Source organism: Perissodus microlepis, chromosome 19 (genome assembly GCF_051167445.1).
Source record: "Perissodus microlepis isolate ML-2025 ecotype Zambia chromosome 19, ASM5116744v1, whole genome shotgun sequence".
Taxonomy (NCBI): domain Eukaryota; kingdom Metazoa; phylum Chordata; class Actinopteri; order Cichliformes; family Cichlidae; genus Perissodus; species Perissodus microlepis.
Genome location: NC_140479.1, coordinates 18642093 through 18656658, shown reverse-complemented (window position 1 = coordinate 18656658; position 14566 = coordinate 18642093). Strand labels below are relative to the sequence as shown.

General features: G+C 41.7%; 1 protein-coding gene across 1 annotated transcript; it reads left to right on the top strand.

Annotated features, from left to right (window-relative positions):
* Positions 1-8518: 8518 nt before the first annotated feature.
* On the top strand, positions 8519-13344 carry zfp36l1a (ZFP36 like 1 zinc finger CCCH-type a). Its single transcript, XM_084915175.1, has 2 exons — positions 8519-8675; positions 9941-13344. Exons 1-2 carry the CDS (start codon positions 8625-8627, stop codon positions 11006-11008), a joined length of 1119 nt encoding a protein of 372 aa, XP_084771301.1. The 5' UTR covers positions 8519-8624; the 3' UTR covers positions 11009-13344.
* The last annotated feature ends 1222 nt before the right edge of the window (positions 13345-14566 follow it).

Genomic DNA, 14566 nt, shown 5'->3' with positions numbered 1-14566 from the left:
CTGGAAACATACACAAGGATTGCTGTGTATGTTTCAGAGGCGACTCTAATGACATCAAAACCACTCACAAAAGCTAAAACTGAACTCCATGCATAATTCATACCAGTTTGTGCTTGTTAAAGCTCCAAATCACAACCGGGCTAACTTGCTGACACACATGTTGTTGGTCAAATTACAATAAACATCTGTTTTGACAAGTAATTTAGCCTCATATTCAGACTTTGGATCTCATAGTATGTAAAAAAAGAGGCAATCTATGCCAACCGGGTGAAGTAATTCCACTTGTTCTCAATTAGTTTCTTATGTCTGACGAATTCTTTGTGAAATTAGTGTCAGTTCCTTTTAACAAGATATATAGTTCTATAGAAAATGGCATTTGTTTATTGTTCATTTTGAGAAAATCTGGAAATGTAGCTTTCTGTTTAAGGGAGGCAGGAAGGGGAAAATGACATGTTGAGATAGCAGCGTTTAACATCAGCTCCCCCACTGGTCCCAGACCTCAACCTGTTGAAGCAAATGGACCCCTGTGTGTTATATGGCCGCAGGACAATCCCCATTGTCCTGTTGTATGCAAGTGGCTGGAGCCCAGGAGCTACTCTGTTAGGCCCTGGCACCACAGCTTAGCTTTGGCCAGAAAAGTCAACCACAGGCTGATTTTTTCTCATTCAGCCAAAAGGACTCCACACAGCTGCGCTTTCTTTCACTGCCAGCAAAGAAGACAGTCTGAGAAAGGGAGAGGATAAAGAGAGGCAGAGAGGGGAACAGTTGGGGGCATTTGGACTGGACAAGTTCAAAGACCCAAAGGGTTGTTTTCTTTGAGGAAAAAAAAAAGCGGGGAGAGGAAAAAGAAGCTGCTTAGGCTCATTTTGGACATCAAACTCTATTTTGGGCTACGCCGTGTTTGGACTGCAAGCAATCACACCAAATCCCTGAGCTGTTTTTGTTGAGTGATTGGGAATGCTTTTGCCAAATTACAATCAAAGAGGTAAGATGGTGACGTATTCTGGAGAACAGCGAAATGCTGTTTGTGCCTTTGTCTGAGGAAATCATTTTGCCATAGGCTCCTTGATCTTTATCCACATAGCTTGAGTTTTGCTCATTTCCTCTTCATTTTCCATTAAACTGAGAGCTGATATGTTTCACTGGCTCGCGTTACTATGTGGGACTCATGGCAGGTCACGGAGAAGCAGTGAGCAGACGTAAAACAAAATCATCTCAGGAGGTGCAGTTTAACCGAGGAATAATCTGACATCTAGGTTGGATTATTGCAACTCCCTTTACTTTGGTCTTAACTCTACTCTTCTTCATAGACTGCACATTGTTCAGAATGCGGCTGCTCGTTTCCTTAGTGGTAGTGGGCGGCGTGTCACTATTACCCCTGTCCTTGCCGACCTGCATTGGCTTCCCGTTAAGTATCGCATTCAATTCAAAATCCTGCTGCTCACCTTCCGAATTATTAACAATATAGCGCCAGGCTACCTCATCGAGCTACTTAGATTATACACCCCTATTAGAGCACTAAGATCATCTTCCCAGTCACTCTTGGTACTGCCGAGATCCCGGCTGAAGACTAGAGGTGACCGAGCGTTTGCTTTGGCTGCACCCGATCTATGGAATAACCTCCCCATCGCTATCCGCGAGTCTGATTTCATTCAATCTTTCAAATCGCGGTTAAAAACCCACTTATTCAGCCTCGCCTTTTCTACCAGTTAATGCTTGTTTGTTAGTTAGTTTAATGCTTATTTCTATCTTCAGTCTTAACTACTTTAAATCGTTTTTTAAATTTTTGACTGTTTTATCCTTTACACATATTGTTCTTTTATGCTTTTATATGCATTTCTTTTGCTTCTGTGTTTTTAATGCCATTTAACCTGCTAGCATGTTTGGTACTTTGCCATAGCCTTCATCCTTCCCTGTTACTTCATCTTACCCTCTTATATGTTAAACACTTTGGTACACCACTGGTTTTTAAATGTGCTATATAAATAAAGTTTGTTGTTGTTGTTGTTCTATATAATAAAAATATTCTGTATTTGAATTCCAGCTCTATAAATTAGGAAAAGGCCCGGAAACAGCCAACATGGTTATTATGTTTCAATAATATTTGAAACACATGCATACATAATAATAACTGCGCTATTTAGAAAGTCATCATTTGTGATTCATGGGGTCTTTTACTGCTTTTCTTTTATATATTTTGTGTTAAGTCATTTCCTGTGTTTTGTTATCATTCATGTTTGTCATTTTACAGCGTTTGTGTTGAGTCATTTTCTCTGTTATTCATCTTTGTGTATGTTTTACTTCCTGTCTTTTTGAGCTTTTAGTCCACTGTGATAGTTTCCCCTGCCCTCAAGAGTATCACCTGTGTTTAGTCTGCCACACCTGTTTCCAGTTAGTCATCAGTCTCATCAGTGTATACTTATACACCTGCACTTGCTCTCCCAAATCCTGTGCAGGCATCCGATGTGCTGCATTGGTGTGCTACACCAACAGTTTTCTTTACGCTTACCTTATTAGCTTATAATGTGTGTATGATGGCTATATCATATGAGCAGGTGTTTAGCAATAATATTAGAAATATGCCATGAAAATGCTATAACTTAACTTAAATCGTTAACTCCTTTGGCTGGTTATATTTTGTTGTCCTTTATCATTCAGCTTCCCTCTCTTATCAGCATCTACTGTTACATTCTGTTATTCATTTTTTGTTTTCTACTTGTATTAATTGCAATGATAATAACAGGAAAAGAAAATGTCTTAAACCCATAAACATCTCTGATTGTATTCATCAAGTAGCCTGCAAATAGCTATCATTTGTAGCATTCTACTGGCAATAAACACAGGCACCAAAAAGGATCAAATTAGATTTGCAGCAACAATAAAAGCACAGTTTCTCACAATAAATCATCACACGCCTACAACAATGAGGAATTTGACATCGCCATATGCCCTGGGTCGACTGAGGACGGCTCACAAACAACGGATCTTTTTCTCACAGCTCAACATCATTTAATGAAAACCATCAGTTCGCACTTCAACGCTCATTCACGATAGGCGAGCAGTTGTCAAAATTCAAATTCAACAAAACCGCAGGGATAACATGTGAGGAAAGTGGGTAGGATCACACGGGCGGTTGACTCTGTATACTGTCCAGAGTCCGGACACATGGACTCTGTAATTCTAGTCCTGGAGTGACCACACAGGGCTGGTTGTGAGGTCTGGGAGAGCTGCAGAATTGAGACAGATGGGACAAGGGAAGGATTTTTAGGGGGTGAGAGAATGCTTTCCACTGTTCCAACATTATACAAAGCCCATTGATTTTTTGCAAGCGTTGAGTGAGGAGCTGAGGAATATCTGGTTTCAGCGTCCACTGCATGGTCATGACACCTGGGCCAGGGTCATGTCTGTCCAGTCCGGTCGGATCTGGTCACAACAATCACCATGATTCATCATTCCGTCCCTAACTTTTTTGGCCTAAGTGCCATCGCTGTACTGTGAATTTAATGCATTATGCATCACATCGCTGTGGTCATCAACTCATTTCTGTAGCTTGATGGCTTTGACCTCGGCTTCATCTGTCGTGACCCCCAATGTGTGTGTGGAAAACCAAACTATCCCTTCCCATGAGCCCTCTGCATAGACAGAAAGATTGTTCCTCAGGAAACGCAGGTCAGGAAGTCAGAGGCGGAAGCCAGCCTTTCGTTCTAAATACAACCATCCTCTAGAGATTGGCGTGTCAACAGAGAATTGGGCAGTAAATCTTCTTTAAACGCTGACCCCTCACTCTCTTGTTTTGTTGCTATTTTTTGCGACTTTGCATTTACCAAAACATCATCATTCTTCTTCTTCTTCTTCTTCTTCTCCTATTTCGCTGCAAATTGGCAGCAAAGGAGCCACAGACTTACATTTCCAACATGGTGTTTGTTTTGAACTCCGGTCATGAATGTAATGCTGTGACGTGTCAAAGCCATCCAAATGAGCCAGGGCTAGCACTGATGCCGCATCCCACCCAGTGTGAGATGAAGGGCAGTGGAAGTGAGTGGATGGGCATGTTGGAGCGATTCATGGGAACAAGATCAGCAAGAGCAGTTGGCGGTTTACCACTAACAATGCTGTGGCTACTCTTATGGACAATTAATCGCTGCTTGTTCTTATTTTGCTCCTTCCCTCAATCCTTCTCTCTCCCTAAACTCTCTTTCTCTGAGGCTAGGTTCGCCCTGCATGATGACCACAGTCCTCCCATATGAATTTGGCAAACATACCATGAAACATGAAAGGAAGCAATCATGGTGTCCTGGCTGTCAAGGCTTATACAGACAAGGACAGGATCACACAAATTGGGAAGTGGGCAGTGGATACAGAAACAAAACCTGTGCAGGATCACAGTAAATATGAGATCACACATGACAGCATATTCAAGGAATCAAAGTCTGTTTTGGGTTTTTTTGCTCAAACTTGACTATCCTTGACCACTGATTACTCAACAGTCAGCAGAGTGATTAGCTGTCCTGATGAAAAACAAAAAGGAAGTTGTTGAGTAAGCAATGACTTTTAATAGAAGCAGAAACACAACTGACTCTACTCCTGCAACATGTCACATTTGCAGTAGTGAAAAGCATATGTACTGCGTTAATCATTGTTTTGTTTTTTTTCATCTTAAACTCCTTTGTCTTCCACTTTTATTTTTCAGAGGACAAATGTACTCCAATACAGCTGTTTCCGCATATTTAAAGTAAAGAAGTAGTTCAGTATACTTTAATTGAGGTTAAAATAACCTGTTGTTAAATTGCAGCTAAATGCAGCACTTAAAAGTGTCTCCTCCTCAACATTAAGTACTCAAATAAAGGTCACCTTCCATCTGTTATTTAAAAAGAAAGAAAAAAATATATGCAAATATAACCATCTTCTGAACATTGATTTGATACACTGTAACTACCTTTACTTAAGCATTAATAACATAACAAATAAAGTTGAAAAAACACAATATTGTACTTTGCAGTTGGATTTAGCATTGAGGAAATGCTTGTGACTATCATAAAAATATGGATTTTAAGGAAATCTGTATGTTTTTCTTCTATTTAGAAGGAAACATACAACACAACTACAACACAAATGGCAACTACAAACATAGCATTTTTTCACCCTGACTATGTCCCCTCTTCTCAAATCTAACCTACACTGGCACTACTAAGATCTTAAAGGTTGTTTTCCCATGACTGGCAGAAATAACTAAGATGTGCCAGCGACAAACTGAAAATACATTTCTTGCGAAGCAGAGGTGTTCCGCTCACAGCTGCATATACAGTAATAACCTTAATATTAAGGAATTGAAAATGCAAGTGTGTGGGGGGGATGACTGTTTAGTGAGGCAGAAATCTCACTAAGTGGAAACCACTAAGTGACTGGTATTCATCAACAACCCTATCAAGCCCCAGAATACACATTATGCACCATGCAGCAGTAAAAAGTAAAAATAATACTTATTTCTTCTTTAATACATTGTTTAATGAGCTTGTGGTCACCTTAACTGGGATGTGGTGCAGCACGGTTTGAGATTACCACAATACTAGTTTGAGTAATTGTGAGTTTTGTAGCTGATAAGTCCCTTTGCTTCACACAAGGCCAATGTTAGTGTATCTGTGGAAAGGCTGATTACACAATTCACAAGTTTGTACTGAGCACTAAATTACCTCAAAGCCGCACAAAGAAGGAGCTGTCTTTGACTGAGCTGACCTGCTGGTCTAATCTTAGAAATTCCCACTCAATCTAGAACTATTCTGTTGAGGTAAAGTTATGTTTTAGGCAAACGTGCAAAGACTTAAAATACTGTACAAAAATAGAGTTAAATAAGAAATGCTGAGACCAGAGGAGAGAGAAGCGGAAAAACTTTGCCCTCTGTTGGCTGCAGGGAGGAACTGCAGCAAATTGTTGCCACAACAGTCACCTCCCATTTATTTGTTGTTCTCCTCCATGACTTCTTTCATCTCCAGTAGTGATAGATGAAAAATTTAACATCCTGTCATCCCACTTAAACATTATCAGTGACCTCAAGCTCAATCCCCATCCTCCCTTCTGAGCTTGGGGTCATCAAAGTCAACGGCACAGGAGGCAGAAATCAAACGACGCAGCACATGCTGAGGAGTGACTGACTCCAGCGCCAGCAGAGCCTGGAGGAAAAAAAAGGAGGACAGCCTTGACCTCGGAGAGCACAAAACCTCAGAAATCAAGTCTCCTAAGAGACTCAGAGCTCAACTCAGTCAACAGTAAGAGGAAAATACTGCCAGAGAAGTTGATATATGGATCGTGCCTTTTGTGTTTGTACCTTTGGAAGTCAGTGAAAACGTCATGATGCTTCTACGCACCTTAGTTGCAAGATTTCTGTCATTTGTGACAACAGAAAATATTTGGATTTCAAACTCTTTATGAGATATTTTTTTCTTTTTAAAGGAAAGAGAGTCCAGAGTAAAATAATGCAGTTTTTTTTTTTTTTGCAATGCATTGTGTTAAAGTCTTGTCAGTAGTAATTACAGTGGTTTACTGTCTCCATTTTTAAAGCACAGCAGGCTGACTTTTTTCTATATATTTTCATTTTGGCAGGAAACAGGTGCCTCCTCCTAAACCTGGAAGGACAACTGAGTCACACAATAATATCAGCAGGCACGATATATCTGAGAGTATTAAAAATAAACAAATGCACTGCATGAGGCTTCTTAAGGCCAAGGTCCAGTATGAAGGCATTTCCATCAGTCAGTGGGTAGTTTGTTTTTGAGTTTAGAGCCCTGCTGACCTTGTGAGCTTTAAATCCTTGCAAGTATCTACAGTGAAATTTCCAGCTCCTGCATCACAGTTACATGAGCGTATTCTTCACTTGTGTTACATATTACGAATTCCCACACCAGCTACGGGATTTTTGCATTTGCAAAATGAAAAGAAAAGAGGGGGAAAAATGATTCTCTTTCTACTTCCCTGCTCTGTTTCTCTCTTAGAGGGAGACAATCGATCTGGCCCACTTAATCAATCAGTGACAGGCCCTTTGAACTGCAGACGAGATTTCTAGCAAGTCTGTCATCCCACCCTGTCATCTGTGAAAACACTCCAGGGGGAGATTGCTCTGCACAGGCCTGGCTCGTAAAACTCTTTTTTTTTTTAATGTTCCAACACACACCCTTGCTGTTCACTGACAAGGTCCGGAGTAACCGGGTGTTTGCATCTATTTTTCTTAATGCATAGCGAGGAGGATGTTTGAGTTCCAAAAAGGTCAGCTCACGAGGCCTTAGTCAGATACTTGCTTGAGAAGCTGTGGTGTAATCTGGCCTGTTCTATTTCAGCTCGTTTCAACATTTCAGCGCAAAAACAACTTCCCTGCCTCCTTCAGGGCTGCTAGCAGTTAGAGACAAAGCTCTCCACCTCCCCACTCCCCCCCCCCCTGCATGGCTCCTGTATAGGCAAAGAAGAAGAGGAAGGGGAAAGGGAATGTTTGCCTCTCTATCCCACCCCTCATCCCTCACTTCCCTGGGGGCAATGCTGTGTAGTAATAAACGTCCCCCATAAATCTCCCCCTCACGCCATCATCCCCTCCTCCATACTCCAACTTTTTTTTCTGTATGTTAACAGCTTCTTTTCTTCTCCCCCTCCTCCTCAACCCTGCTTTTCTTTTCCCTCCTCTCCTTTTCTACTGCAACCCAACCCTGACATTAGGGTCTGCACATGGCCGATGTCATAGACTTTATGAAGGGGGGTGGGCAAGATGAGCCACAATACATGTGTATGGGTTTCACTCTCTGTAGTCTGTCACGCCAGTGCGGTCGAATCTAGTGAGGTCACTCATGTATCAGATTGTCGCCTACAGTACCTGATGAAATGACATGCACATATTCAATTCAGAAGAGGAGTTTTATACCTGCTGGTAATGAATAACAAATGAGCTGTGGCTGAGAAGAAGAATGCTGTAACAGTGAAATAGCTGTGGTCGGGAAAGAGTTAAAAGTGCGAGTGCCTGAATTCACCGGAAAGTCCCACAAGTGACGTTACAGTCCAGCAATTAAGAGTAAATTAATTACAGAGTAGTGGATGGTAGCTGAAACCCCGAGGATAATACAGTAAACAACTCCAGAAGTACAAGATTTCCATTGCACTACTCCTCTATACTTGCCGTTGAAGGCTTCTGATCGGACTTTAGTTTTATATAAATATATTTAAGCTGCTTAATTATGATATGAAGACACTTTTCCCTCCAACAAAATTAACTTTTAACAAATCTAACCCAAAGTTCAGAGTCTCCGATCAAGTTAAAGAGAAAAAGAAACTTGTTTTTAGTGCGTTACCCCTCCTAACTGGTAGCCTAAGATTGTTTGGCATTCAAAGCTCACCCAGCACTGGAGTAATCTCACATAAACTGACAAACCAATGCAAGTTTTTTTCCCTACAGTTACTAAAGTTACTGAAAGTTCACGCCCGCTTTTTGAAGCTCCTCCCTGCAGTCGATTGATTAAAAAGCAAATGTCGGGGTTGGTGCAGGGCAGAGGGGGAGAGTTCAGTAGCTCTGAGCAACTTTCTAACAAGTAGACTGGCTTTCTTTTTTTTTTTTAAACTACTTTTGTGATTTGATTCCGGTCGCTGCAAAGATGACCACAGCCGTGGTATCGCCTTTCTTCGACTTCGAAGTAATGAACAAGGTAGCTTCCTAACTTTTTCCACCCCCTTCTCTCTATGTGTCTGTCTGTAGTCTTGTGGGCTGACGTTAGCCTGTTAGCAGCGGGGAGTTAGCCGCTGTGGAGGAATGACGAGCTCCGTGCCCGCGGCCCTCTGCCGCCTGTGCGGAGGCTGTTTTTGTTTTGCTGTTTATTGCTTTGTATTCCGCTTTGAGTCAGCTGCGTGTTTATTTGTTTGCTTCGTCTGTTATTTCCTCTCTTCGGCCTCGTCTCTTGAGGGTTTACGCTATAAGCGCCTTCAAAGTGGACCGAAGCGCTGCGGGAGCGTTAATTTAAAAATTGTTTAAAAACATGGTGTTTTTATTTACTTGTGTATTTATTTAATGTTCAACACGCGCCACATCCGCTAACTTTAATATTATCTATGGTTTATGCTTTGAGGTTGGTGTGCAGTTTAGGCAGCCAGCGGCTGTTAAAGTGAAAGCTTTATGTCCTCTTTATTTTAATGAGATCACTTTTGCGCCACTTTTAATGCTGCTTTCAGAGCAGCCACATGCTCGCTAATCATTAACCAGATTTGGCTGGCTTTAGCCCACTTTCTGCCCCTATAAAACTACTTAAACTACCGGCATCGTCTCACCTTAACACTTGATGCGTAATTCGTTTTCATACCCCGTTTTGAGTGTCAGATTGCCTCTCAAAGCGTTTTTGTTTTTCTTTTAGCCTCCCTCTGGAGTTTGTTGGATTTCATTTACACTGTCATGTTTATGTAAATCATGACTAACTGTTCATTTCCACTAGTATGGAAATGTGTGAAAGCAGATCAGGTTTCCCTTGTAATCCACAGAATGTTTGGCCACTTTCTTTCTCTTTCAAATGATGCAGGCTCTTTGTAGCCCACACTGGTCGTCCACAGGCCTCTCATGTGCTGCTGCTGCTGTCCTATTGACTACACAGGCGCACACATTCCTAACCTGGGCAACTTGCCAAACCAGCTGCTGTTCTATAGGCCTGTATCCGCTAATGTGGTCTGAGCCAAAAAAGAACAGTCATGCAGGCGGAGGTGTAGCCCCACCAGTCCCACAGTGCCTGTCATTTTTATTTATTTATTCAGGGAGAGTATCTGTACAAATGGTTTATAGGCTCGCCTAACAAGCGTTCAGTCACTTTCAGGGGTTGCATCAGGATGGCAATCGGACTTAAAAATCAGGGAGCTGCTGAAAGTAGCTTTTTATTTGTGCTCTACTTTTTCTAATGCTTGCATTTTCTGTACTTTATTTTTCTTGCAGAACAAACTTCTCAGCTACAACAACAACCTGGGTGTCTCCCATCCAATGTCTGTTCCTTGCACTAGCACCAACGTGCCCATCTCCAGCTCCGCCGGACCCCTGCTGGACAGGAAGGCGGTGGGATCTCCCTCAGTGGGAGGCGTGTACCAGCGGCGGCACTCTGTCAGCAGCACAAAGTTCAACCAGAACCAATTTCTGAATAGCCTGAAGGCAGCGGACCAGTCCTCCTCACTCATCTCAGGGGTTGGCAATGCCAGCAACAACAAGGAGAACCGCCTGCGAGACCGCTCCTACTCCGAGACGGGCGAGAGGCTCATCAACAAGTGCCTGGGCCCTGCCAGTCCCACTGGCAGCAGCAGCCAAGTGAACTCCAGCCGTTACAAGACAGAGCTCTGCAGGCCCTTTGAGGAGAACGGTTCCTGCAAATATGGCGACAAATGCCAGTTTGCTCACGGAATCCATGAACTGCGCAGCCTGAGCCGCCATCCTAAGTACAAAACTGAGCTGTGCCGCACCTTCCACACCATCGGTTTCTGCCCATACGGGCCTCGCTGCCATTTCATCCACAATGCCGAGGAGCGTCGTGGACCTCCCCAGCAGTCCTCTCCTCTTAACTCTATGAACAAGATGGAGCGACCTCGGCTGCAGCACAGCTACAGCTTTGCTGGTTTCTCCAACTCAGCTGGGCTGAGAGACAGCCCCACCTCAGTCACCCCTCCACCCATGTTCTTCCCTGATGAGATCCCAGACTGGCCCAGTAGAAATCCCTTCACCTACTCCAGCCAGGAGCTGGCCAGCCTGTTCGGGCCCAGTCTCAATGCCGGTCCTGTAGGCACAGAGCCCAACACCCCTGCACCTCCCTCTCCAACAAGCACATCTTACTATTTCAGACCCATGTTGGAGTCCCCTCAGATGCTGGAGTCTTCATCCAGCCCCCCAGACTCTATGTCGGATCAAGAGGGCTACCAGAGCAGCTCTGGTGGCAGCCTGTGTGGCTCAGAGTCCCCCACGCTGGATAACACCCGCCGCCTTCCCATCTTCAGCCGCCTTTCCATCACTGATGACTAGACTGCACGCATCCACTAGTGACTTTTAAATTTGACGACACAAAGAACATGGCACTCCCCTCTACCTCTGCCCTTCAGACTCCCCTCTGCCCTCGAAGCTCCCTTACACATCACGTTAGTTCCTTGTTAGCATTATGAGGATATAATCAACTAAGGGAACCCTCAGCTAAATCTATAATTTCTTCCCACTTAATCTGCACAGCAAGTTTTAAAAGAAAGTACCCCGCCATGTGTCATAGTGCCAAAAAAGGAGAGGAAACTGAACAATGAAAATGATGAGAACAAGAATTGACTGTTTATGCCAGGTGCCACTTGTTTTTCTTTTTGTTTTTCTTCTTCTTCATGTATTATTGAATGTGTTGCAGCACAAGTGGCCTTGGAAAGGGGTGTGCTTTGCACTAGCCCTCATCCCCCTCCCCTCTCTCCCCTGCCATCCTCCCTGATGATACCACTTCCCCTGAGCTTGCTAGAGGGTGCTCAGTAATGTAACTGTAGCTCTACACCGTAGACGTTTTTACAGACTGAGTTAAGACAAACGGAGAGAAATGACAGACCCTGAAAATATATGAATAGTTGTTTTTTTTTTTTTTTGTTTTTTTGTTTTGTTTTTTTTTTTAAAAGAAATGGAGAAAAAAAAAAGTGCCTGGGCAGTTTCTGCATGTGTTTAGGGTGAATGGACTACTGTTTGTTTTGGTTCTTTCTCATTTGCCCCCACCCACCTCCTTCTACCCCTCAGTCAAGCCCCGTCTTATGTAATTTTGAACCGGGTGAGTCTGCAGGAAGGACTTTGAACTGGAAGTTGGTTATGGCCCCCCCCTCTCCTCCTGTTGCTGGTCACTGGCTGTTTCTTTTTTTTTTTTTTTTTTTTTTTTTTTTTTTTTTTTTTTTTTTTTTTTTCCCTTGGGAAGGAAGTTGATATCAAACTGATCATTAAACCTGCAAGACTTTGTCCTGCCCCCAGCACCTACACCTTCATCTTCACCGATCCGGGGAATTCCAGCATTCCCATAATATAGTTATACGTCGCATGACTTGACAAGATCGGATCTCCAAGCTATTTTACTTTACTTGTCCCCCTCCCATCTCCTTCACTTTAGAACCTGCTCTGTGGAGCTCTCTACTCTCATTACATCCCTTTTTGCTTTCTTTATTTGATAATTATTTTTTATTAATGTTATTATTACGGTTATTATTATTTGAGAAACTTTCCAGACAGAAGGTTTGCGTGTCACTGCTTATTTAACTTATCAGAACATATTTATTGGTGATCATATGCATTTTTTGTTAATTTTGTTTTTTGTATTTATCTGGATAATGAACAATAGAATATATTTTCTTTTATGTTAAATTATGATCTTCCATATTAATCTAAAGATTGTGAAGACGTTTTTGTCAGTTTTCCTTTTTTTTCACAGTTTAATATATTGTACTTCAATGACTTTTGTTCTGCAACTACACTTTGTCAAAATGAAACTTAATTTAAAGCAAGAAAAAAAAAATGCAAAAAAAGCTGTTTTGCGTTTTGATTATTTATTGTACTTTGTTTTTCTTACTCCCTCTTATTGGACTGCATTTCCATCTAAACTAGATTTGCTTGTATCCATTCCTCCCCTTGCACATGTTACAGTAATCTGACAGTAACAGTAGCTAACTGTTATGACATTAATTCGATTTGTATTTTTTTTTTTTTCTTCTGATCTCTTGTCCCCACTTTGAAGAGGATTATTCCTACTCGGGTTGATGGTAGACTTAAAGGGGTGCTAAAAAGAAAATTAGTAACATGACTCGTTTAGCAGAGTCTAGCAGTTCAGAGGCTGGCTGTGTTGAAATGTGTTCTGTCACCCAGTCTGTTATTACAAGCAATAGTTGTGACCAAATGAGTTGAAGAAAGTATATCTTCTTTTAATTCAATTGGATTCTTGATGCTTGATCAGTGGAAGTGCCTCATTTAATACATTCCAGGTAGCTAAGGGCTCTCCGCCTTTTTATATTTGATAATGGAGGACAATTTTTTTTTTTTTTTTTTTTTTTAAATCAAGTCATTTGTTCTGTGTTGCCTTCGTGTGTTCGGAAGAGGTGAACAAATTCTGACACAAAGAAAGTAAAACTGTTGAATGTATTTTATTTTTTTTTTTTCCCAGCCATGTTTTTTCACTACAGTAAATTTCTGTGAGTTTATATGAAAACCTGTTTTTTTCTTCTCTCTCTCTCTCTCTCTCTCTCTCTCTCTCTCTCTCTCTCTCTCTCTCTCTCTCTCTCTCTCTCTCTCTCTCTCTTTTTCTTGTAAGTATTGATTGCAGTTAAGTCAATAAACCTGTATTTTTTTGAAAAGTTCAACTTTGTGATGAGTGTTGGGAAATTGAGCAAATATGGGGCACGTTTATGCTCAGTTTTGGGTACCCATTCAAACTCTAGAGGGCTTCCCATGAATGTGAGTTTAAAAAAAAAAAAAAAAAAAAAAAAAAAAAATCAGTCTTATTCTAAAACCTTACAATTCCAGAGTTTAATCAGTATTCAAGTTTCTTCAGTATCAAAAAATCCAATAATGGCTATGAGGAAGCTCTAATGACTAATACTGCATACTTTAAATGTGAAGAAAAAAGAAACTAGTTACATTTGGTAACATCATACCCAAGGAAACTTGGGTTTTAACAAAAGAGGGACACAGTATTATATTTGAGGCTGTAATCAGGTGAGTGCTTTTTTGATGCATAATACAGAACTAAAGGGAGTTTCGGTGTGGTGCAAGTTGATTGGTGAGCTGTGCAGGCAGCAGCCAGGGGTATTGACCCGGGGATAGTCAAAGTCTGATTGAGCAGGCTTGATTACACAAAGACCTGGCATACTTAGTTTCAGCAGAAATATTGATCAGGGGGAGCTGTTACTATAAAGTTTCCAAGAATAAAAAAAAAAAAAAAAAACAGATTTGATGAGGTTGTGACCTAATCAATATGTACACAAGGATATTTCAGGTAAAAAGGGAGATAAATGGTGCAGTCATAGTTAACACAATATGCCTTGGGGTTAATTTGATATATTCTGTTTTTACATTGAGAATAAATACAGATAACAATCACAAGTTGGCCATTAATGCGAGCAGAGTGGTATTCGATTTCAGTAGCAACTTCCACTTTATGCACTCGACTCAACATACGCACCGCTTCTGCATTTCCTCGGCCTCTGGACACTTCCCGTCTGTCCATGTTTATATTCTCTCAGATTGCAAAAAAAACGGAGCAGCAACAGGAACTCCCTCCATACAATGGTGGGTGCTGACCCATCACAGCTGACCCATGGAGGCCTCCTTGTTGCTTTATCCCTGAGAACCTGGGTCTTGTGGCGTGTAGTCTTGATCCTTAGGTCCCTCCATTCTTCATCACCCACCAACCTACTCCCCCATCCCCTTTTAGACCAGCTGGAAATGGTCTAAAAACATACTGGTGGCCACGATAAAGCAAAGAAAGTCCTTGATTACATTCAAAACCAAAGAGCATTCATGGTTCCTATAAAATAAAGCAATGATCAACAGCAACCACGATGCAACAGCTTGTTTAGAAGT

What these genes read in the sequence shown, in the direction of transcription:
- zfp36l1a (XM_084915175.1), top strand. Translation starts at nt 8,625, where the DNA reads ATGACCACAGCCGTGGTATCGCCTTTCTTCGACTTCGAAGTAATGAAC. An exon ending in ACTTCGAAGTAATGAACAAG is followed by an intron (nt 8,676 to 9,940) that starts GTAGCTTCCTAA and finishes TTTTTCTTGCAG; the next exon opens with AACAAACTTCTCAGCTACAA.